Source organism: Narcine bancroftii, chromosome 7, assembly GCF_036971445.1.
Source record: "Narcine bancroftii isolate sNarBan1 chromosome 7, sNarBan1.hap1, whole genome shotgun sequence".
NCBI lineage: Eukaryota > Metazoa > Chordata > Chondrichthyes > Torpediniformes > Narcinidae > Narcine > Narcine bancroftii.
In genome coordinates this window covers 160704345-160729456 of record NC_091475.1, presented here as the reverse complement: position 1 = coordinate 160729456, position 25112 = coordinate 160704345, and the positions used below count along the sequence as shown (strand labels likewise).

Genomic DNA, 25112 nt, shown 5'->3' with positions numbered 1-25112 from the left:
TCCAAACCCCTCCCATCCATGTATCTATCCAGTTTATTTTTAAAACTTAAGAGTGAGTCTGCATTTACCATGTTGGATGGCAACTCGTTCCACACTCCCCCCCACTCTCTGAGTGAAAAAGTTCCCTCTAAACCTTTCCCCTTTCACCCAAAAGCCATGTTCTCTTATTATCTCTCCTGATCTAAGTCGAAAAAACCTACTTGCATTTACTTTGTCTATATCTCTCATAATTTTGTAAACCTCTATCAAATCTCCCCTCATTCTTCTGTGCTCCAAGGAATAAAGTCCTCACCTGTTTAATCTTTCTTTGTAACTTAACTCCTAAAGACCCAGCAACATCCCTAGCAAGTCTTTTCCTCTGTATGAAAAGGTCTCTTTTAAAAATTTCCCCTCCAAGTTTTAGACTCCCCTGTTCTGGGAAGAAGACAATGTTTATTTACTGCATCTTTCCTCATAATTTTGTAATCTTCTATAAGGTTACTCCTCGGCCTTCTCTATGCAGCAGGAAAATAAAGTCATAGTCTCTCTTAATAGGCCCTTTTATAAAGCAAAAAAATCTGAATGTAAAGGTGGAGATTCTCTGCCCTCACATTGGAAAACTTACCTTCATAAATGGCCCGTGAGCAGCTGCAAGAGGGCGACTCCAATCTCTCTCCAAGGTTACGCTAGGTGGAGTGGTGTCCACCACCTCACTGCATAAAGGTACACCCACTGCAAGGTGCGGGCTGATGATGTCGTGATTCACCTCTCACTCCCACTCACTCACCCTGTTCCCTCCATGACCCCTTCATGTGAGGGGCAGCCGGGCAGATGGAGCCGTCAGGGGGCACCTGGTGCAGCGTGTGTGATAACCTCCCTGGCTGGGCTCCGGCCTCTGCACCTCACCGGTGGCTCAATACACGGCAGAGCAATGGCTGTCTCCCCTACCCATAATCCCTCATGCAGCTAGAACCGTTCTGGGAAACGCAGAGTGGTTCCAGCTGCGTGGGCGATTATGGGTAGGGAAGACAGCTGTTGCTCAGCTGCGTATTTACGATGGGTGATGTAACAGCCACAGTTGCCCTGCCTACAGTGGATCTGGATGCCGCTCTGCATAAAAGCGGCCCTGGGGCAGCCCTAAATAGGTAAGTTTAAAATTTTATCCGCGTTTGAAGCCGGGCTCGAAGCGGAGGCCTGGCATAAAAAGACCTTATAATTTAAGCCTGGTAACACCTTGCAAATCTTATTTTGCACCCTTTTAAGTTTAATGATATCCTTCCTGTAGCTGGATCACCAGAACTGTATGGTACTGCATGGTACTCATCAACATTTTGTACAGATGTAGCATGATGACTTAACTCCTGTTTGATGCTTTTTGTTTAGTTTAAAGACAAGGGATATCAGAATGATCAAGTTTGCTCCTGCCACCATCAAGGTCAGGAATAATATTCAGACAGGTGGAATTTTCCTTTCAAGACCTGAGCACAGGGAGCTGACACACTTGACCCAGTGAAGTATATGCATGTTACTTCAAAATATATTACAGGTACTTCCAAGATTAAATCATTACCTCGGTGAAGTCTGTTGCTATCCACTGCAGAAACAGTGTTTCTTCTGGGGATGGTTGCCGCAGACATTGTTTGTTTGCCTTTGCCATTTCGAGAATGTTGCTTGGGGCTATTTCCTTCTATTTTCCAATCGCCTTGTGCAGGTTTTGGTGGTCGCGGGGGAGGAGCAGAGGCTGAGTCACCAGAGCTTCCAGAGAGTGTGTTGTGATTTTTGTCAAAGGTGAATGTCCTTGGAATGTGGTAGATGGATGTAGGTGTGGTCGGAACATCATAGGAGTCTGTGGAAATCTCGCTTAGACGTCGACAAAGTATGTTATTGGGAGTATTGTATGTGTACACTGCTTCATCATCATTGTCCAACCCTGGTGAGCCAAATCTGACCATCTCATTGGACCCCAGACTCCTTGGCAAGTCGTATGTCATGGTGTCTCTTTGCTCCATGTGTTGTTTTGCTGGTTTTGGTAAACTGTGAAAGCCATGAATTTGTCCATTGATCCCATTGACACAATGTGAGTAACCCCGTGGTGATTTTTGTGCAGTTGTCTCTCCATCCCTCTTTGACGACCCAGGCAAGTGCATCGACTGAGAAAAACTGGCACTCCTAGATAATACAAACAGACTCAAATGGAAATTGGTTCAGTTCCTCATAGTGAAGATTTTGTTCCCACCTCAGCATTAAGTCCTTTCCCTTTCCACATATATTTAATTCTTTAAAAAAAGTTAGACATACAGCACAGGAACAGGCCATTTTGGCCCACGAGTGCATGCCACCCAATTTCCCTACACCCCCAGTACGTTTTGAATGGTGGGAGGAAATCCCACGCAGATACAAAGTACAAACTCCTTTTTCCAATATTTTTAATTGAGTTTTGTGTGTATGTGTAAACACACACGTAATAACAAGAATATATATCTACCAAAGTAACCGTATATTAACAAATAGCTGAAAACAACCTATGAAAGAGACAAAAAATACCCAAAATGTATACAAAACAAAAACTACTCTAATAATCTAACCTTTCCCCTGTGAAGTTATGATTAAATATATATGTTCCGTTAATGCATGAAAGAAAGGACAACCAAACCATAAAATGGGATCCAATAATCTTGTATATTCTGAATATAATCAAGGAAAGGACCTCATAAATTAAAAAAAGTTAAATTTCATTATATTAGTAGAGCATCTGTGGAGCGCTGAGGTAGCAGCAAGGAAGCACAGAACTCAAAGGACTGTACAACAGGCTTTATTCCAGTAAATGTCTGAACACCAGTTCATGCCTTGGTGGTTCCCCGTGTGACTGGCTCAGAGAGACTGGCTCAGGTTTAGATTTAGGTCGGCTGATTGACAGCCGCCCAGGTGGAGTCAGCCCCTGAGGTGATCTTCCTGCAGGTACAGAGATTGCCCCCTGCAGTAGGCTAGTGGTCATATCACCACAGCATCTAATTTTTTCCAGAGTCATGCATGCCATCACATCAGATAACCATTGAGTATGTGCAGGAGGAACAGTATCCTTCCATCTCATAAGTACAGCCCTTCTGGCAATAAGAAGAGCAAAGCCAACTACATGGGATTGTAGCCCAGACAAATTTAAATCAGCTGATTTATTTACTCCAAGTAGGGCAAGAAAAGGATTAAGAATGTTATGGACCATGGACAGTTTTATTTCTGTTAAGGGGCAGTGACGGACTGTGAGATGAGAGAGTGAACAGCTGTGTGGAGCGTGAGAGCAAAATGCTGAAGCTGGTGGGCTCACTGAGAGCATGCCCGCTGCTGTCCACCCCTCTCCTCCAATCAGGTGTGCCGAAGACAGCACTGCAGCAGTTAAACTGACCAGTGCACTGAGGAATGAATTGTCAGTGTGTTCACCTGGCAGCTTCAGCAAAAAGGCAGGAGGCTGAGCTGCTCTGTTCACACGTGCCAGCACTGCTGTTCTGACAGCAGATTTTACACTCTGATTCCCAGAGTGTGTGTCTGACCTGGGCTTCTCCAGTTCCCTTTCGAAAAGAGAACTTAGTGTGACAAAAGTCACTTGGTATAACCCAAGGCAGGTTATGGCAGAGAAGACTTCATGCGACAGAGGGTCATTTGGTACAACCCCAAAGAGGGCTTCAGAGGTGTGGACTTTGTGCTAGTGACCAGGAGATCACTGTGAGAAACTTTCTCGTGAGAAAACTGAAGGTGGTTATTACCACACAAGAGACTAAGGAAAGTCTCCTGTGTTCATCTGCCAAGGTCATAAGCCTATTCAGTGACCACAGTCACGACTCAAAGACCTGTGCACAACTGAACTAAGGCATTAAAGCCTGGAGACCAGATTCTGTGGACTGTTCTTTTAACTGACTTACTTGATGGGACTGACTAGGGGGTTTATTTTGGGGCATTTGAGCTTAGACTGTAATGGTCTGAGTATTTTTTCACATACACACTATAAAAATCCATTGTTACTATATGGTTGCCATAAAGCAGTGGTTCTCAACCTTTTTCTTTCCACTCACATATCACTTTAAGTGCTCTGTGATTAGTAAGGGATTGCTTAAGGTGGTATGTGAGTGGGAAGGGAAGGTTGAGAATCATTGCTCGAGACCCAATTGTTACTGAAATATTCTGCTTGAGGAAAATTGTCATTGGCCCATTTCCTTTGGAGTTATGAAACCGTGCACATAACAAGTCAATTAGGTACGATTAAAACAGTGGTTTTCAAACTTTTTCTTTCCACCCACATACCACCTTAAGCAATCCCTTACTAATCACAGAGCACTTATGGCATTGGGAAAACTTAAAGTGGTATGTGAGTGGAAAGAAAAAGGTTGAGACCATTGCCATAAACACTTATGTTTGGGTGTTGAGTTTATTGAGATAATTATAATTATATTATTGACAATTGTTAATAAATTTTGTTGAGTTAAACTTAATGCATCTGTTTGTGCAACTTTCAGTTGCTGCTGGTGAGGCACAACAGAAGCCAAATTAATATTAAGAACTAAAGACAAGGTATGGAAGATACTTTCCCAATAACTGGAAAGCAAGGAACATGACCAAAACATATGAAATAAGCTACTTTCTTCAGTTTTCACATTTATCACATTTGATCACATTTTGACTACAAATTAGAATAAAATTTAGTCAATTGAACTTTGGGAAAGCAAGCTTGATGTACTTTAAATTGCAATAATGAATGTCAGGTGCATAAAGAAGATGAATTAACCAATTTCAAGATTGAAACCCATGTAGTATCAGAAAATTCTTGTTGAAAATCTTGCTCCCATCATTTCTTAGTCTTGTCCAGGGAATCTAGACATTAATAACAGCTCATAGAGAACTGATATCAACTTTTTGATATCATTTTAATATTATAAATCTTCTCTGTCATCTTTAATTCCAAATCTTGAGGGAGTTTTAATACCAAGGAATTTAAAAAGTTTCTAATCTGTAAATATATAAAAAATGTTTGGTTATTTTAAATTTAGAAGATAATTGTTCAAAAGAGGCCAAATTTTAGTCAATAAAGAGATCTTGGAAAGATTGAATACCAAACTCTGACCATTGACAAAAAACAAAATCTTGCACCAAAGTTTAAAAAAAAGGAATTAACTTAAAGAGGACTGATTAATAAAAATCTATGGCATACAAAATATTTTCTAAATTGAAACAAAATGACGTAGGTCTAACAACAAAATTATCAGTTAAATTAGAATCAGAAAAGGGTAATGGAGTTCTAGCTATCGAAATGCAGGAATACTTCGTGGTAGAATCAATTCCCAAATGAATCGATCTAGCAACATCCTGTATATTCTTATGATGAATCCAAAATTAATATACCTAATATTAGCTGTCCAATTATATAATCTAAAATTAGGCAAACCCAATCCCCCTTTCCTTTCAGGATTTTGAAGGAAAGTTTAGCCATGAAAGGAATTATTTGACCCCTAATGTATGGCTTCAAAGGAATCTCAGATAACCAAATCAGAGTCCACAGAAGAGGAATTTACATTAAAAAAAGGCAATTTGATCTTTCGTAAATTTCAAAAAGTCAGGGTCAGACAACAAGATAGGATTCAAATGCCATTGTTTCGTGGTTCTGGGTAAATCTGGAACATTAACAGATAAAACCCCCAGAGAATGATCTGAAATCATTATACTCTCATATTTACAAGAATTAACAAGTGAAATTAATTGTTGGTCTGTGAGAAAATAGACAATCCATGAGTAAGTATGAGACACATTAGAGAAAAAAAGAAAATTCCTTATTGTTAGGATGGAGAAATCTCCAAACGTCTATAATACTTATTTGTAGCATAAATGAGTTGTCATGCATAGCAAATTTATTTGAAGTCACAATTTTGGGAAACGAATGATCAAACACAGGGTCGAGCCAACAATCACCTCCTACAATCAAAGATTATAAATTCAAAAAAGATTGGATCTCTAATATTAACAAAAACAAATAATTTATTATAAAGTTTGTCAGACAAAATTTAAAAAACTGTCCAATAATGTTATGTTTAATGAATGGAACAGATTGATCAATCAAAATTGAAATGGCCACATTCCATTCTTTGAGATGCGATGTTAACTGAGCCCATTTTAAAAGTTGCAGTTTAGAAGTGGTGTGACTAAATGATTAAGGTACGTACAGTGTTTATCTTGGTGGGAATTCATCGCATGGATGAAGGGGGGGTCCTGCTGCAAACGGGGGCGTGTTGAGTGTGCTACTGCAAACGGTGGGGGGGGGGGAGTGAGTGTTGCAGTGAACGGGGTGGAGGGATTAGTGCTGCCGTGAACAGGGGGGGGTTTCTGCCACAATTGATGTTTGTATATATTGTACACAACAGTGAAATCCCAATTTAGCATGACCCTGGTTTTTTTGAGATGCAGTTTTTTGGACCCCAGCTCTTGCGTTATAATGGAGTTCCACTGGAATATAATGAAAAAAAATCAATAAGATATCAATCAATAAGCTGATGTACACTATCAAAGTATCATGGCATTCCCAATCGCTGGCGCTGTAAAGGTGTTGCGCTAACTGCTATGGCAACCATGCCACCTATTTTCAGTGACTACTCTATATTCCCAAAGGTAAAATATTAAAAAGGAGACCTCTAACAAAATGGAAAGATGGAGAATAAATGCAAAAAAATCTTAAATAAAATCTACCCTTGCAAACCATATGTGAAACATGATTGGAACTTCAAATTGTGCATCCTGAGATACCATACTCCAAGTCTCCCCAATGACCTTCTTACAGCTGATAGAGACAAAGTCAATTTCATAGAGCCATAAGAGTCATAAACAGGTACTTTGGCCCACAAGTCTATGCCATCAAATACTTGACTAAACGGAGGAGTCATGTGATGGAGTAGTGGCCGGTAGGAGAACACCAGCCCTCTCCAGAAAAGAAAAAATAAAGGGAAGAAAACTCAAAGCTCAAGAAACACAACAAATAAAAGATAAAGATATGGAGAAAAGAAAGAAAATGGCACCTAAGAAAGAAAAACCAAAAACAACGGGAAAAAAAGAAGGAAAGACGCCGGAAGAGAAAGGTGAAGGCCTTACCTGCATGAAGAGGCAGGGACCCGCCGTGGACAGAGGAGCCCGCTCCCCGAGGTTAGTGGAGACCCCGCAGGGTCGCGACCTCCCGACCGCAGGACTGCAAAAATGGCTCACTGAGCCAAACAGAAGTGTGCAAATGCGCACAACAAAGAAAAAGAAAACACCGACGGGAGGGGAGCCTAGCTGTGGAGTGAACTTACACTGTGCGACTAGCTGAGAGATGCCCGACAGCAGGGTTCTTAGCTGGAAGAAGAGGAAAGCAATGGGAAGGGAGTGATAAGTAAGAAAAACAGCAACAGGAAACCCACAGATAACTAGCCCAGAAGAAGAGGACCAACAACAAGAAGCCATGAAAAAAAAACACCCAACAAACTGAGGCAAGCAGCTGAACAAGAAAGTCAGAAGAGACACAGATACAAGGAAGAGAAATAGAAGACACAAACCCAAGAGCAGACACAGAAGAAGAAGAACACCAAGCTCTGCACAGAAGAATAAAAGGTAAAATAGATGGACAGTACATAGATAAAAAAATTTTCAAGAACAAATCAAAGCATTAAAGAATGGTTGACATTAGAATTTGGTGAAATGAAAAGTACAGAAGAAAAAGTGAGTAGCATAGAGCTGGTTATAACAGAAATAGGGAAAAGATTAGAAAATGTGGAAGAACGAGAAATGGCTGTAGAAATGGAAGTGAATGACTTAAGAAGAAAATTGGAAGAAAGTGCCAAAAATGTTAGAGTCACAAGAGTTGTTAGCTCAGAAGATGGATATAATGGAAAACTATAGTAGGCGAAACAACATAAAGATAGTGGGCCTAAAGGAAGATGAAGAAGGCAAAAATATGAAAGAATTTATAAAAGAATGGACCCCAAAAGTCCTGGGAATGCCAGAAATACAGGAAGGAATGGAAATAGAAAGGGCACACAGAACACTAGCCCCGAAACCACAGTCACAACAAAAACCAAGATCCGTTTTAGTAGAATTTCTGAGATACACGACAAGAGAAAATATATTGGAGAGGGCAAGGAATAAAATTAGAGAAGACAAAAAACCATTGGAGTACAAGGGTCAATTTTTTTTTTACCCAGACATAAGTTTTGAACTCCTAAAGAAGAGGAATGAGTTTAACATAGCAAAATCGATCCTATGGAAAAAAGGCTATAAATTTATGTTAAGATATCTAGCTGTGCTTAAACTAGTTATCCCGGGGGAGCAAAACAGACTGTTCTCGGATCCGGAGAAAGCACAAGAATTTGCAGAACGCCTGCAGGACAGAAAGAGAGATGAAGAAATGTAACAAGAACGATGACAAACTACATATAAAGATGTAAAAATAATGTATAAGTAAGAACTAAAGAAGGGAAAGAAAATGGAAGTAAGGGAGGGGGGGGAAAAAAGAGAAGAAAAGAGGGTGAGCTTTGTTTTAATGTGAAGATAAAAGTCTTTTCTGGAGGGGGTTGGGTGGGAGAGAATAACAGTCACTGCAAAATCAGTTGACACTTGCGAATGGGTTCGCAATCCGAATGGAGAGGGGAGTTGTGGTTGCCCGGCAAGGGACAAGGGGTGACTCAGAGAGGGGGGGGGGGGGGATGACACTTGGGGTTAAGGGAATTTTAGATGTGGGAATGGTTGAGAAGATGTTTTAGAAGTGTTGTCATACATTGAGTTCAAAAAAGGAAAACTAAGAGATGAAAATGGGGAAAAGTGGAAAGGTGGTGGTGAGGAAGCGGAAATGAGGTGTAAACAGAGTATGAGATGGCCATGTTGAACTATATGACTATAAATATTTAATGGAATAAACAAATCAAAAGGAAGAGGCTATTAAAGTTACTGAAAAAAGAAAAAAATAGATATAGCATTCGTGCAGGAAACGCATCTAACTGAAGTGGAACATAATAAATTGAGGAGAGACTGGGTTGGGCACATAGCGGCAGCATCATATAATTCAAAAGCCAGAGGTGTAGCTATATTAATTAATAAAAATGTACCAATCAAAATAGAGGAGGAAATAATAGATCTAGCAGGGAGGTATATAATGATAAAGTGTCAGATATATTCAGAATTCTGGAATTTGGTCAATATATATGCACCTAATGAAGAGGATCAAAAGTTTATCCAAGATATTGTTTTTGACGATTGTAGCTACGAAGGGGAATATATTGATAGGAGGGGATTTTAACCTTAATTTGGACACAAAGGTGGATAAAACTGGACAAAAGACTAGCAGAAAGAACAAAGTAGCCAAATTTATGGTTAAATCAATGCAGGAAATGCAACTTTTGGATATATGGAGGAGACAACACCCAAAGGAGAAGGAATATTCATATTATTCGAGTAGACATAAAACATATTCAAGGATTGACCTGTTCCTTTTGTCAGCCCATATCCAAGGGAGAGTTAGGAAAATGGAATATAAAGCTAGATTGTTATCTGAAATAGAACAGTTGGAAAGGGAAATAGTAAGTACAGAAAAAGAATTAGCAACAAGGGAAGATACAACAAAAAGAGAATTGGCGGACAAAAAAATAAAATACGAAACATTACAAATGTATAAGGTGGAGAAGAACATAATGAAAATAAAGCAGAAGTATTACGAGCTAGGAGAAAAAACGCACAAAATACTAGCCTGGCAGTTTAAAACAGAACAAGCTAAAAGAACTGTATTGGCATCAAGGAAAAAGGACAAATAAATTACATATAACCCAACAGAGATCAATGAAAACTTTAAGGAATTCTATGAACAATTATATTGAACTGGGAACGAAGGGAAAGCAGACAAAATAGATGAGTTTTTAGCTAAAATTGAACTACCAAAATTGCAAGAAGAGGAGCAAAACAAATTGATAAAACAATTTGAAATAGAAGAAATACAGGATATATTAAAAAAGCTACTGAACAACAAAACGCCTGGAGAGGATGGACTCCCAAAAGAATTCTATAAAACATTTAAAGAGTTATTAATTCCTCCTCTCCTGGAAGTAATGAACCAGATAGAAGAAACACAAAACTTGCCAGATTCATGTAAAACAGCAATAATTACAGTAATACCAAAGACGGGGAAAGATCCACTAACACCAGCATTATATAGACCAATATCTCTACTTAATTCAGATTATAAGATAATAGCAAAACTATTAGCAAACAGATTGGCCGACTGTGTACCAAAAATAGTAATACAAGATCAAACTGGATTTGTTAAGAAAAGACGAACAACAGACAATGTCTGTAAATTCATTAACTTAATCCATGTAGTACAAGGAAATAAGATACCAACAGTAGCTGTTGCTTTAGATGCAGAGAAAGCCTTTGACAGGGTAGAATGGAATTATTTATTCAAAGTATTACAGAGGTTCAACCTACCAGAAAAATGTATTAATTGGATTAAAACTTTATATAAGAGACCATCGGCGAAGGTGACAGTAAATGGATATATATTGAACCAATTTAAATTAAGTAGGTCAACTAGGCAGGGATGTCCACTATCTCCCTCACTGTTCGCTTTAGCAAAACAACCATTGGCAGAACTGATAAGAACACAAAATAAAATAAAAGGGATAAAAATTCTTAACATGAGTTAAGAATTAAGGGGCAGAGGTTTAGAGGTAACATGAGGGGGAACTTCTTTACTCAGAGAGTGGTAGCCGTGTGGAATGAGCTTCCGGGAGAAATAGTGGCGGCGGAGTCAATTGTATTATTTAAGAAAAGGTTGGACAGGTATATGGATGAGAAGAAGATGGAGGGTTATGGGCATTGTGCAGGGAGGTGGGACTAGAAAGGGGTGTTTAGTTCGGTGCGGACTTGAAGGGCCTAATGGCCTGTTTCCGTGCTGTAATTGTTATGTTATATATGTTATAAAGGAGAAGGAATATAAAATCAGTTTATTTGGAGATGACATCATAGTATACTTAACAGAACCAGAAATATCAATAAAAGAACTACATAAGAAATTGAAGGAATATGGAGAAATATCGGGGTACAAGATGAACGCAAATAAAAGTGAAGCGATGCCAATGAATAATGTGGATTACACAGAGTTTAAAAAAGAATCACCATTTAAATGGCAAACACAAGCAATCCAATACCTAGGTATTAGATTAGATAATAATTTAGGCCACCTATACAAATTAAATTATCAGCCATTAATGAAGAAATTACAGGATGACTTAGAACATTGGAAAGAATTGCCGCTAACACTGATAGGGATGGTAAATTGCATTAAAATGAATATCTTCCCAAGGATACAATACCTATTTCAATCATTACCAATTCCCTTAACAGAGAAATTCTTCAAAGAACTAAAGAGAATAATAAGGAAATTCTTATGGAAAGGGGGGAAACTGAGGATAGCGCTAGATAAATTAACAGAATGGTACAAACAAGGTGGTTTGCAGCTACCAAACTTTAAAAATTATTATAGAGCAGCACAATTAAGGTATTTTTAAGATTTTTATCAAACAAGGGAAAAACCAGATTGGACCAAGATAGAGCCAGATAAAATAGGAGAGAAGGTACCAGAACATATTCTTTATAAGTGGGATGAAAAACTGGTGCAATATAGAAGTTCACCAGTACTACCACTCAACATATGGAGGAAGATTCACGTAGAAAGGAAAAAAAACAAATTATCAATAAAATCATTATTGACACAAACTAATCCCTTTCACAATAGATAACCTTTCCTTTAGAGCAGGGGTGTCAAACTCAAATTCACAGAGGGCCAAAATTAAAAACTTGGACTAAGTTGAGGGCCGAACTAAATATTTATTGAAAATTTTCAACAACATCTGCATGTTTTCTCTTCTTTCAACATATGTAATGTTAAACTTTTTCTTATTAAAATAAATGTTTAATAATAGTTTTGGATAAACTCTTTCATTGTCATTGTCATTGGCCCATTTCCTTTAGCGTCTGAAACCGTGCACATGACGAGTCAATGAGGGATGATTAAAGCAGTGGTCTTCAAACTTTTTCTTCCCACCCACAGACCACCTTAAGCAATCCCTTACTAATCACAGAGCACCAATGGCACAGGGACGCGAGTGGAAAGAAAAAGGTTGAGAACTGTTGTATTGTGGTAACTCCACATCTGATTAGGTTAATTGTTAGGCAAGTGGTCAGAGAAGGATCCCCCCCACCCCAAGAAAGGCTTAAATCACAGGAACAAAATAAGCTTCCGTCTCACTGCTCCCAATCTTACACACAGTCCTGATGTGGAATGTGGGGTCGCAGCTCCACGTTCACCTGAGTTCAGGTGCTGTCTGTGTGGAGTTTGTACGCTCTCCCCTTGTCTTGGACCAACAGGTCAGTCACCTGACGAAGGCACCCGAACCCCCCGTTGAAACGCCGGCGTCCGGAGCGGTGGAGGAATTGGCTGAGAAGAGCGCGTTGCTCCCACCCCCCCTCCCATGGTTGGAGAGGGATTAAACTGCGATCTCACGGCGCCGGGCTCGTCTCCAACAAAAGGAGCGGGAGGCAGGGTCCGCCGCGCACGGAGCGAGGGGGAAGGCATCGCCAACGAGACGTTTGGTCCGGCGTCGCCACTGAAGCGCAGACCCAGCAAGGGTGGCCCCCAACTCCAGCTACGTCTGTGTGTCCGGGAGCCGGGCGGGCTGAGTGCGGCGCTCCGATCCCCGGGATTTGGGACTCTGAGATCCCTCCACACCTCCGGCGTCTTCATTTTCACCTTCAGTGTGCATGCGCTATACTGGCGCGGCGGCCAGCGGGCCAACTCTAATATATATTTAATATGATCTTGCGGGCCAAATATAATTATATTGTGGGCCAAATTTGGCCCGCGGGCCAGAGTTTGACATGTGTGCTTTAGAGAATGGGAGAGAAAAGGAATTAAAAGAATAGAAAACTTTTTTGGGGAATAATTTATTATCATTTGAACAAATGAAGTACAAATATGGAATAACTCATGGGTACAATGTTTGTATACCACCAATTGAAAACCAACTTAAAGGACAAACTGGGAAGCAGACTGAGATTACCAGAAGGAAACAGCTTTGAATATGTGATTACAGAAACAATGATAAGAAAAAGATTTATTACAAGCATGTACATCAAGCTGCAAGAGAAAGAAAATGATGAAATAAGCTATAAACCCAAACAAAAGTGGGAAAAACATTTAAATATAAAGATAAAAAATGAAATATGGGAAAAGTTATGCTCTGGAACTATGAAAAATATAATAAATAGGAGGTTATGCATTATACAATATAATTGGTTACACACACCCCAAAAGTTAAATAAATGGGATCCAACATTATCAGATGGATGTTTTTGCTGTAAGAAGGAAACCGGAACAACAGAACATGCAATTTGGGCATGTGAGAAAGTGGAAAAGTTTTGGGAAGATCAGGTATTAAATAAAATCACAAATAAAATCTTTCTTCTAAGTAATATAAGAAGTAAAGAATTAGACCTCAAACTGGATGAAGTGCAAAAAAGATTTATTATGATAGCCTTAGCTGTAGCAAAAAAATGTATATTGTCAACTTGGAAATCAGAAGAGAGCCTGAGAGCACAGCCATGGTACATAGAAATGAATAAATGTATTCCATTGGAAAAAATAACTTATAACTTAAAAAATAAAGTCACATTATTTGAACAAATTTGGGAACCGTACATGGAACACAACATAGAGGGCCTACCACGGACCTCCATCCCCTAAAATGATAGAATGAGAAGAAGACAAAATGACCTGATCCAGTATGCAAAAGTAGATGACACAATTTTCTTGATTATTTTCATTGTGTGATGGCATTGTTTAATGGGTTTATTGTATTGTATATGTTGAACGTTTAATGGGTTTGGAGGGGGGTGGGAAGGAGGGAGGGGGAAAAAGGGGAGAAAATGACACTGTATATTCAAGAGGGAAATGTTTGTATGTATTTTGATTAATATGGTTCATAGTGTGAAAAATAAAAAATTAAAAAAATACTCGACTAAACAGGTAGAAGGAAAGGTTTAAATCACGAAAATCTGTAGAAGCAGTGATTGTAGTAAAAACACAGAATGCTGGAGGAACTCAGCAGGTCTTGCAGTGTCCATAGGAGCTAAAGATATATTACCAATGTTTCAGGCCTGAGATCTTTCACAAGGTCAAAAGGAGACAGGGACCTTCTGTATATTAAAAGGCTGGTGAAAAGGAAAGAATGAGAGAGAGACGAATGCAGACCAACAGATGGGTGCTAATTGGATAGGATAAGGGGACAAGTGAGAATTCATTGGGAGAGAGGAGTAGTTTTTGGTTCTGAAAGGGGGAGAGAGAGGGAGAGAGACAGAAAAGGAGACAGGGAAAGATGGGGGAGAGGGAACTAATGTTGTTCCTCCAATTTGTGAGTGGTCTCAGTCTGGCAGCACACAAGACTATGGCCAGACATGTTGGCAAAAGAATGGGGTTGGGAATTTTAAAAAGTTGCAACAAGGATATCTATGCTACTGCGGAGAACAGAGCAGAGGTTCTCAACAGTGATTTCCCTACCTGCGTCCAGTGTCTGCGATACATGTCTCCTTTCACGGAGCCAAAAACTACCCACCTCCACTGATCAATTCTCACCTTTCCTCTCTCCTGTCCTCTTATCATATCTAATTATCACCGGTTGTTTGTTGGTCTGTACTCCGCCCCCTCCCATTCTTCCCTTTTCACCAGTTATTTTAATATAGGCACTTGCCTGCTTCTTGCTTATATCTTGAGGATGGGTTCAGGCCCAAAACGTCAGTAATATCTCTTCACCTCCGATGAATGCTGCGAGACCTGCTGAGTTCTTTCAGCATTTCTGTGTTCTTATAGGGAAAAGTTTAGATCAGTGGTTCTCAACCTCTTTCTTTCCACTCATATACCATTAAGTAATCCCTATGCCATCGGTGCTCTGTGATTGGTAAGGGATTACTTTAGGTGATATGTGATTGGGAAGGGAAGGTTGAGAATCACTGCTCCAGGCCAAATTGTTACTTAAATATTTTACTTGAGAAAAATTGTCATTGGCCCATTTCCTTTGGAGTTATGAAACCGTGCACATAATGAGTCAATTAGGTATGATTAAAGCAGTGGTTTTCAAACTTTTTCTTTCTACCCACATACCACCTTATCCAATCACTTACTAATCACAGAGCACCTTTGGCATAGGGATTACTTAACTGGTATGTGAGTGGAAAGAAAAAGGTTGAGAACCACAGGTTTAGAATGATTCAGACTGGGAGAATGCTTCGCTGAGCACCTTTGCTCTGACTGCATCAGTCTCAAGGATCTCTCAGTGACCAACCATTTCAATTCTGTGTCACACTCCCATTCTCACATGTCTATCCATGGCCTTGTGTACTATCCCACCAAGACCACTCGTAAATTGGTGGAACAACACTCGATTTTCCATCTGGGCACTCTCCAAGCAGATAGCATAAACATCATCTTTGGTTTCTGCAAACCTACTCTCCATTCTCCCTCCCTTCCCTTTCCCTTCTTTCCCTTAGTTCTCCACCCCCTTCCCTCTTTCTTCACGGAGCCTCCCTCCCTCCTCTCCCTGCTTGGTCCTGTGCCCTCCCTCCCTCATCCACCTATTACCTCCTGACTTTGGGAATGTGATCCTCCCCCCACCCCCAACAATTTTGTTCTGACATTTGCTGACATTCTTCCATACCTTGATGAAGGGCTCAAGCCTGACACATTGGTTATATATATCTTTGCTATATAAAGGACACTGTTTGACCTGCTGAGTTTCTCCAGCATTTTGTTTTTACTTCAACTGTTGTGTCTGTAGACTTCTGTGTTTTACTTAACATTTATAGGGACATTGAACAAATACAGGCAAATAGGACTAATTTGGTTAGACAACTTCGTTGGCAAGGAGAGGTTGGTCAAAGGACCTGCTTCTGTGTTACATGTGCTGTAAATGTCTGTGATTCTATTGAGGAAAATAAACAGGTATAAAATACTAGGCTAGGATTTAAAATTGATGCCCCCCTAGTGGTGAGTTTGGCAATCCACTCAACACGCAATCTCAAGCAACCGGCAAATTCATGTATCTGGCACCTACCAATCCACACAGGCTCTGGGTGTCAAGGGTTTTACTGTATCTAGATACAAAAACTGACAGAAACAGTAAGGCATACTGAAAGGACTATGGAGTAAGAAAATTACTGTGGTTAGTTTCTAGAGAAAAAGAAAACAAAAATACTGAGATAATGTTAGAATTTATATAAGATCACAGAAACATTACATATTTTTAGGTCCTTTACTGAAGAACACAGAATATTGAATGTGAAGAAATCCTATCAAGGTGGTTTTTAAAACCTAGATGGCTTGAGCAAATAGAGGTCATTTTCGTGAAATGTAAAGCAGAATGTAAGGAAACCTGATACAGTAAAATCCCTTGTATTTGGCACTTAGGGGGATTGGTAGATGCTAGATAAATGAATTTTCCAGTTGCTTGAGTTTGCGCTTTGCGTTATTGGTGAACTAATTGCGAGGCACACCACTTTTAAACTTCAGTATTTTTAAACTATTTATTTTCTGCAATTTTTTTTGCTGGTTGCTTGATTTTCAGGTAATAGAGGCTTTATTGTATATGCCTTTAAAATCATAGACTAAACATGAAGACACTGTTTCTTCACAGGTGGGCCAAAGGGCTAAAAAAATACAAGATCTCCAACTCAGGAGGATTTTCTTTTCACAAAAATGTACAATGTTCTGTCATGTAGCATGATTAAGGCAGTTCACATTAACACAGTTAAAGGCAATTTCATCGCATTTGACAAAAAGCAATTTGATGGACGTGGGGATAAATCAGGAAGATACAAATACGCCAAAGGTGGCTTGCAGAAGTATTTCACATTTACTGTCAGGGTATGTACTTATTGGTAGTGTAAAAAAAACTGTTCACAGCCTAATACATGTAAACAAATAAAGAACTATAAACAGATAATGAATGTAAACAACTGATTGTGCAATACAGAGAGAATTAAAAAAAATCAATAAAGTGCACAAGTGAGAGCCCTTAAATGAGTCCCTGATTGAGTTTGTTGTTGATGAGTCTGATGGTGGAGGGGTAGCAGCTGTTCCTGAACCTGGCGGTGCGAGTCTTGTGGCACCTATACCTCTTTCTTGATGGCAGCAATGAGAACAGAGCATGTGCTGGGTGGTGTGATTCCTTGATGATTGCTGCTGCTCTCCAATGGCAGCATTCCCTATAGATGCTCTCGATAGAGGTGGCGGGGGGGGAAGGGGGCTGCCTGTGATGTCCTGGGCTGAGTCTACTACCTTTTGGAGGGCTTTACACTCAGGGGTATTAATGTTCCCATACCAGACCATAATGCAGTCGGTCAGCCCACTTTCTACCACACATCTGTAAAATTTACCTAGGTTTCTGGTGTCATACCAAACCTTCACAAACTCCTGAGGTATCTGTAGTAATATGGACTGAAGAGGTAACTGGTCCAATTCCAAACTCTAGATCCATGTAATTTGATAAATACTCAGGATACTGGATTCCAGGCAGTTGGGATTATCAATGCAAGTCAGACCAGATCTCTTATGGAATTATGTGTGGCTCTGAATTCTGATAATGATCACTAATAATTTACTTGAGGCCATTTCTTCTCAGGCAGCCCCTCAGGGTGCAGGATGGGCCTGCTTCCACTCTTGAAGAGGGGACTAATGCCTATGCTTGATTGGTTTTCAGGTGAGTTGGTCATTGCATTTGAAAGAGTGAACTCTTGATTGTTCCTGCCAAGGCAACTGGAAACATGACACACATGCATCCATATTCTTGATCCTACTAACATCCTCTTCCTCGGCTGCCTCAAGCCTCCTTATCCTGCATTCCTTTCCTTCTTCAGTCACACTCCTCATTTCCTCACCTCTATTCTTTACTCCCTTTCCAAAGCAGCCTCCTCCAGGACCTTCCCTCTCCTCACTTTTCCATCTGGATTCCCATGCCTTCACTTCCTATCTCTCCAGATACTCACTCTCTCCCAGATGTCTCCTCTGGCTCCCCAACTCTTCCCTTTCCTTCTCCTCTCAGAGTCTCCCTTAGACCTCTACCTCTCTCCCATCACAGAAGTAATAAATATTAGTGTTTTTTCTTCTTCAACCCTCCCATCTGTATCACCTGTTAGCCTGTGCTCCTCCCCCTTCTCCTCACCCCCACCTCCTTATGCCTGATGAAGGGATCAGGTCCAAAACTTTGATTACCCTTTATTTCCTTTGAATGTTGCATGACCTACTGTGTTTCTTCAGTATATTTGACCCCAGCATCTGCAGATTTCCTTGTTTAAATGAAGATTCTGGGTCAGGTTTAAACCACACCTAGTCTCACTATAAAACTGATAACTAACAACATATTTCCCAGTTTAAATGATAAGGAATCTCAGCAAACCTTTGCTCTGGCATCATCTCCATGCAGAGTCCAGCAGCCAACTTGGGGGTAGAGCTTGGCAGTAAATTCAGAACTTCTGCATTGCACAGAACTTGTTGGTATTTATGTTGTAAATCTGGGCTGTGTAAATTGTGTGGAATATACTTGCAATGCTCACTACCTACCATTAGAGGCCACCAATAAACTATTTAAATGCTTGAAAGAATTTCCATGCCACTTTCCTATAAACCATGGGTGGCCAAACTTGCTTAACATAAGAGCCGTATACCATAAACTTCAGATGTTTGAGAGCCATACCAATCACGCGATCGCAAGCCACACCCACTAACATTATCGTTAGCCCCTTTCAGGTGGCCATGATACCCGAATGTAAAGCCGCCTAAAATACCCAAATGCAGCTGTCGGGAGGCCACCTGAAAGTGGAGAACCCGTCCCCGAGGTATATTTACACAACCCACCTTGGGGAGGTATATTCTCCACTTCCGAGTGCTCCCCCTAGGCACCTGAAAGCAGCAGAATGAAAGCGGCAAGCAGCTTTCAGGTGCCTTGCAGGGGGGTTTTCCAATCCTTGTCTTGCAAATCATCCATTTGCAAAATGCTGATACACTGCAGATAGTAAAGAAGCGCTGCTTCAAGGGAAGAAATTTTGCAAAAGATTTTTTTCTAATCAAGTCTACACACCAAATGTTCCCCCAAGGCACCTGAAAGCAGCAAGGCAAAGCAAGGTGCCTAGCAGCTGGCAGGCTGTTGACAGTCAGCTGGCGACCCGCTGACAGCCTCCCTCCCCACTGCCGACAGCTACCCACCCCGCAAGCAGCACATTACATTTCAAAGAGTCGCATGTGGCTCGCGAGCCGCGGTTTAACCACCCCTGCTATAAACCTTCAAACTTGAAAACAATTGTTTTCTTTCAAGCAGCAGTATTCAGAATTTGATGTGAAAAAGATACTGTACATATTCGTATAAAAGTCGAGTTCTGTAGACCATTTTTAACTTTAAATTTATGGGGTCAACTATTACGCGGATACTACTTTTGATCGTGGTAAGTACCTATGTCTTTCGGGGCACCAGGAGGCTCAGATGGGTGGGTGGCTGGGACTGGGTGGTAAGTCTGTGTTCGAGGCATCATGAGCTTTGATGAGAGGGAGGCCTGAATCAGGTGGGAAATCCACAGCCAAGGCATCAGGAGCTCCGATGGGTGAGCAGCTGGGGCTGAGGTGAGTGTCGACGGTTGAGCTCTGATGGGTGGGCAGGTGTTAAGTCCATATTTGAAGTGTCACAAGCTCCAATGTGCAAGTGGGCAGCTGGATGGAAAGTGCACAGTCAAGGCATTGGGAGATCTTACGGGCAGGTGACTGCGGCCGAGAAGGGAGTTTGCGGTCAAAGCGTTGGGAGTCCTGATGGGAGGGCAGGCATCCGGGACTGGGTGGTAAGCCACATTTGAGGTGTCTTAAATTTTGATGGACGGGCAGCCGGGAGCAGGTGGGAAGTCCATTGTTGAGGTGTTGGGACCTACGATAGGCTGTTCAGGAGCTCCGATGGGCGGGCAGCTGGGGCCAAAGAGAGTCCGCGGCCGAGACGGTAACACTGATGGGTGATCGGCCAGGACCAGGTAGAAAGTGTGCGGTCGAGGCATTGGGAGCTCTGAAGGGCGGGCAGCCAGGGCCAAAAATAAAGGGGGAGGGAGGTCAACTTTTACATGTGATATATTGAAAATACCAGATTTTTGGCCCATAAATAGGGAGGCCAATTTTTACACAGTACTGACTTTTATAGGAGTATATACAGTACATGCTGCTATTGGTTTTAATGATTGTGCAATGCAGAAGTTCTGAATTTACTCCCAACAAAAATTATGAGTTCCATCAAGCATCAACCCACAAGCTACGAGTCAAGAAAATAAATGTTCAAGCTGCAGGTGCAAAATCTTTTTTTTTTTGCAGACACCATTATCTGCTTCCTGATCAAATTATTTTGTCAAACTCATTACACTCAATCAATTGAAGCAATAATAACAAAAGACAGGGAAGTAATTCATGCTGGTGAGCTCAGTCCCAAATCTTTTGGCTTCAAAGTTAGTGCAGTGCAAAACACGTCCAGCCCTGCTTATTATCTATTTAGACACCAGCATGCATCTCAGCCACATATTAATGCTTCTACATTGTTCTGCTGGTTTGAAAATCTAAATACAGTTTTATTTTTTCTGCATTGATGTAATGATACATACCTAGCGTTTGCAGTCTTACTCATACATTGGTGGAGAAAGAGGTAGTCCTGTGGTGCACTAGATGAAAGAACAGACTGAAGCTGGACTGGGTTTTCAAATGTGAACACTGATGGTTGACTGGCGTGTGGAGAGCTCTGACCAGCATGTTCCCCAACTGGACCAAAGTTAGCAATTGATGAACAAGGAAACCGTGATCCAAGTGCAGCATTTCTGGAAACATCTATTTGGAAGAGAAATAAATCCACTTTATTACTGGATTTCTTTCTTCCTTAAAAAAAAATCCCAATTAAACTTCAAATTATATATCATGTGTTTAAAAGTTAAGGCATGCATTATACATGACATCTTCATCTCTAAGATAACATGAAGATGATCTTTATTTGACAATAAATTGTTGTTTTAAATGAGCCCCTTTCAGAAGTACACAAATTGCAAAAGAATGGTAGTCTCTTTCAGGTTGTATTAAGTTGTATATCCACCTGTATTATTCCACATGTTGCAAAACTGAAGAAGATTGCATTGAAGTTCTCAGTCAATTGGATGTCAGTTTGCTCATTGCTACCTCTTTCCCAAAGTAAATGCCACAATCCATGAATAAGATGACACCAACACACATGTGACTCCATACTAATTCGACTGTTCAGTAATTGTGCAAGCATTTGAATAAATATCAAATAACACAAACAGTGCAAAGTAGCGACAAATAGATTCTTCTATTGTGGCACTCCATCATCCACCTATTCATTCCCTGTACTGTCAATGCAGAGTGACTGCAGTGCTTACCACGTACAAAATGAACTGCAGTTACTTGCCCAAGCTTTTCCAACAGTACTTCTCAAATCCATGACCTCCAACAAGGACAAAGACACCAGTTGTTCTGCACTACCATCACTAACAGGTTTTCCCTCCACCTCATATGCCATTCTGACATTGAAGTCTATACCTATTTCCTCATTTTCATTGTGTATGAATCCTGGAATCATTTCCCAACCCTGTTCTCTGGAAGAGAACCTTAATCAGGAGGACTGCAGGGATTCAAAATAATGGTTGACTGCCACTCTCTCAAGGGCAATGAGGGATGGGCAACAAATGTTGACCATGTCAGTGATAACCAGATCCCAAACATGAATTTAAAAAAATACATGTGAAATGATCAAAGGAACTCAAGGAGATTGTGTACTTTAAGATCTGTACGTGAAAATTATAATTCTGAATTTAATTCACTGGGAGTAAGAAAAATGTCACGATTAGAAATATTGGAGACATTGTTACAAGAAATGCAGTATAGTTCTTGAAAAAAAAATACAAAATACATTGCTTATTGTTGATTCATGTTCTAATTTCATCGAACATACTCATCCTGGACAACAATTTAAGGGAATGTCAAAGAGGATGTCCTACCATCTTTGAATTCACCTCTAGCAGTTGTTTTATAGCAATATCGCTTGAGATTATCTCGGTTAGAGTTACTGAAGACTGCACATTAGTCACTGAATCTGAAATTCAATAAAAGCCTTCATTCCCCAGAGGAAGACTGAGTCATCAATGTTTAAAACAACCATGTATTGATTTCCTTAAAGGAGTTCCCACGTCACTGTCCTTTTTGACCCAGACAGCTGAAAGCATCCATTCAAGACAACAGAAACCTATTTATTACATTTAGCTGGTGGGTGAAGTACTCGCTGACTACAAACAAAAATTAAAAAGAAATGTGGAAAAACCTGGGTATTATCTTATTTCATTAGATTTATCAGTGCAATGATTACAGTCAAACATGTACATATTCGGAATGTATCTTCCTGAATAACCAGAACAATGTTAAAATGTTGGTGAAACCACTATTTGGAATACACACTTTGTAGAAATGTAAATTCAACAGAAACATTTACAGTATTCTGGAGTTCAGATCTTTCTTGACTTGTTTTTGACAGTAATTGCTCTGCACCATGAATCAGACAGTGCTAATCTTCAATGATTAAGATCTGATGTTCTTTCTAATTGTTGGCACCATTGCTTCCCAGCCATCAAGAAAGTGAATGATAGAATATATAAGTGACATTGCACCAAATGATTTAAGGTCCTTTGTGACTAGTAGGAGCAGGATATTTGATTTAGGTATGAAATATTTTGGAATTGATGTCACAGATAGATAGGGTGGTCAAAAAGGCTTCTGGCACATTGGCCTTCATCAGTCTGAGAATTGAGTATAGAAGTTGGGAGGTCATATTGGTGAGTGCCCATTTGTATAATTGAGTTCAGTATTGGTTACCGTGCTGCAAGAAAGATGTCAAGATGGAGAAGGAGCAGAGAAAATTTATGAGGATGTTGCCAGGACTTTGGGACCTGAGCTACAGAGAGAGGTTGAGCAGACTGGGGCTTTTATTCCTTGGGGCACAGTAGGTAGAGAGGGGTGATTTCATCGAAAAGAATAGATAGGATAAACACAGATAGTCTCTTTCCCAAAGGACAGGAATCAGTAACCAGAGGACAGAGGTTTAAGGTGAAAGAGGGAGATTTAACAGGAATCTGGGGGGGGGGTAACTTTTTTTTTACATTGTGTTATGGGTGCATGAAATGAGCTGTCAGAAGAGGGAGCGGAGACAGGTGCTATTGCATTGTTTTAATTTTTAAAAACAGTATGGTAACAGGCTCTTTGGGCCCATGAGCTTGTGCTGTCAATTACACCCAATTAACCTACATCCCTGGTATGTTTTGGAGGGTGGGAGGAAACCGGAGCCCCTGGGGAAAACACATGCAGACATGGGGATTCACACCCCAGATCCGATCGCTGGCACTGTAACAGCAATGGACTAACCACTGTGCTAACCGTGCTACCCCCTAAAAAAAAACATTGGATGGATAGGATGAGTTTATGGGCCGAAGGTAGGCAGGTGGGATTACTGTGGGTAGGTCGTTTTGGTTGGTGTGAGCAAGTTTGGGTCAAAGGATTTTTCTTCACATTGTTTGACTCAATGAAGATTGTGCTGTTAAAAAAACAGGCATTCTTGGTCGATCAGCCATGATCTTGATGCACCTGTGGAGTAGGTTGGAAGAGGGCCAGCTGGCCTATTCCTGCAAATAATTCTAAAGTTCTTACACACTAAGCAGGTCTGAAACTCACACTGAAGTCAAAGCTTAAATGTAAAAAACACCCTTAAAAGACATTAACACATTTTCAAATTTACAAGTAACACGAACCTTATGGAGCTAGGTGATCAAATGTACAAGGTTAATCGAACACAACCACGCAGAAAATAACCAGCAAATAACCAGTGACTCAGAAAATAACCAGCAATTCAAAGCAGAGCTTGGAGAAATAATAAATCATACAATACTAATTATTTAGCAAAAATAAGGTTTATACATCAATTATTGTTATTAGGTATGATATTGGATTATAGAAATAGCATATTATTGACATAAAAACAAGCTAAAACAACTATAATTTAATTGAAAAATGGAGGAAACAAAATACAACCATGTAATGAAAGGATTGCCTTCATTACTTATGTTTGGTTTCATCTTAAATACTTTCAAAATCTTAGAGCTCAGAATATCTCAAGAACCAAAGCCAAGTGGTTAAGTGGAATTCCACAATAATTTGGCAACTTCTCGACGTACAAAGTGACGATATCTGTTCCAAATAATATTCCAGACAATAGCTCAAGAGAAATCAACATTCAAACATTTAAGTAAAAAAGGACCATCCAAGGCATAATCATTTTGTAAATGCAGTTCCATTGTGGTAATTTAAATAAAAATCCATGAGAGGCCAAAGCAATTGTGAATCTGCAATTATATTTGGAGAAATGTACATGTTGCTCTAATTTGCAATTATCATCACCAACTTTTAAATTAGACACTTAGTGTTCCAGTTTCATTTGTCTTGAAGGGCAAATTTTAGTCTAAATTCACTAATGTGCAACAGACCAGCACGATGAATTCAGGATCACATAGAAGTTGTACAAGGAATTAGAACTATTCATTCACATCAGCTATTCCTCAAATCCTCAGGACTATCTGTGTATTCCATTATCAACTCCCACCACCACCAATACTCATCCCATTCATTAGAGTCTCTTTCCTGGCCATCTCTTTAATTCTCCTGCAGTTTTGTACATCACCTACTGACTCCTATCTGTGACATCAAAATTTATATGTAAACCCCAATCTGACCCCATCCTTTTTAAGAATTAATCTTTGGCTCAACATTGGAGGATTAGGGTACAAGAGAGATAACTTTCTTTGGAGTTTGGATTCATATTTTAGGAAAATATGACTGTGACTAGTGGTGTGCCTCAGGGATCTGTGTTGGGACCATTGCTGTTTGTTGTCTATATCAATGATCTGGGTGATGATGTGGTAAATTGGTTCAGCAAATTTGCTGATGACACAAAGATAGGGGCTGT

At 40.1% G+C, this 25112-nt stretch overlaps 2 protein-coding genes across 7 annotated transcripts in view; one reads left to right on the top strand and one right to left on the bottom strand.

Annotated features, from left to right (window-relative positions):
- LOC138739266 (ubiquitin carboxyl-terminal hydrolase 35-like) overlaps positions 1 to 1503 on the top strand; it is a 151259-nt gene extending 149756 nt beyond the window's left edge. For 4 of the 5 annotated variants that reach the window (XM_069890988.1, XM_069890986.1, XM_069890989.1 and 1 more), the window contains one exon: positions 1363 to 1503. The gene's annotated coding sequence lies outside the window, so the exon portion shown is untranslated. The remainder of the gene's footprint in view (positions 1 to 1362) is intronic. The other variant, XM_069890991.1, reaches the window with a different exon arrangement.
- gab2 (GRB2-associated binding protein 2) overlaps positions 1 to 25112 on the bottom strand; it is a 289403-nt gene that overhangs the window by 16399 nt on the left and 247892 nt on the right. For both annotated transcript variants that reach the window (XM_069890993.1, XM_069890994.1), the window contains exons 3-4: positions 20704 to 20923; positions 1550 to 2148 (exon numbers count right to left, since the gene is read on the bottom strand). In XM_069890993.1, the coding sequence (XP_069747094.1) occupies positions 1550 to 2148; positions 20704 to 20923 (819 nt within the window). The remainder of the gene's footprint in view (positions 1 to 1549; positions 2149 to 20703; positions 20924 to 25112) is intronic.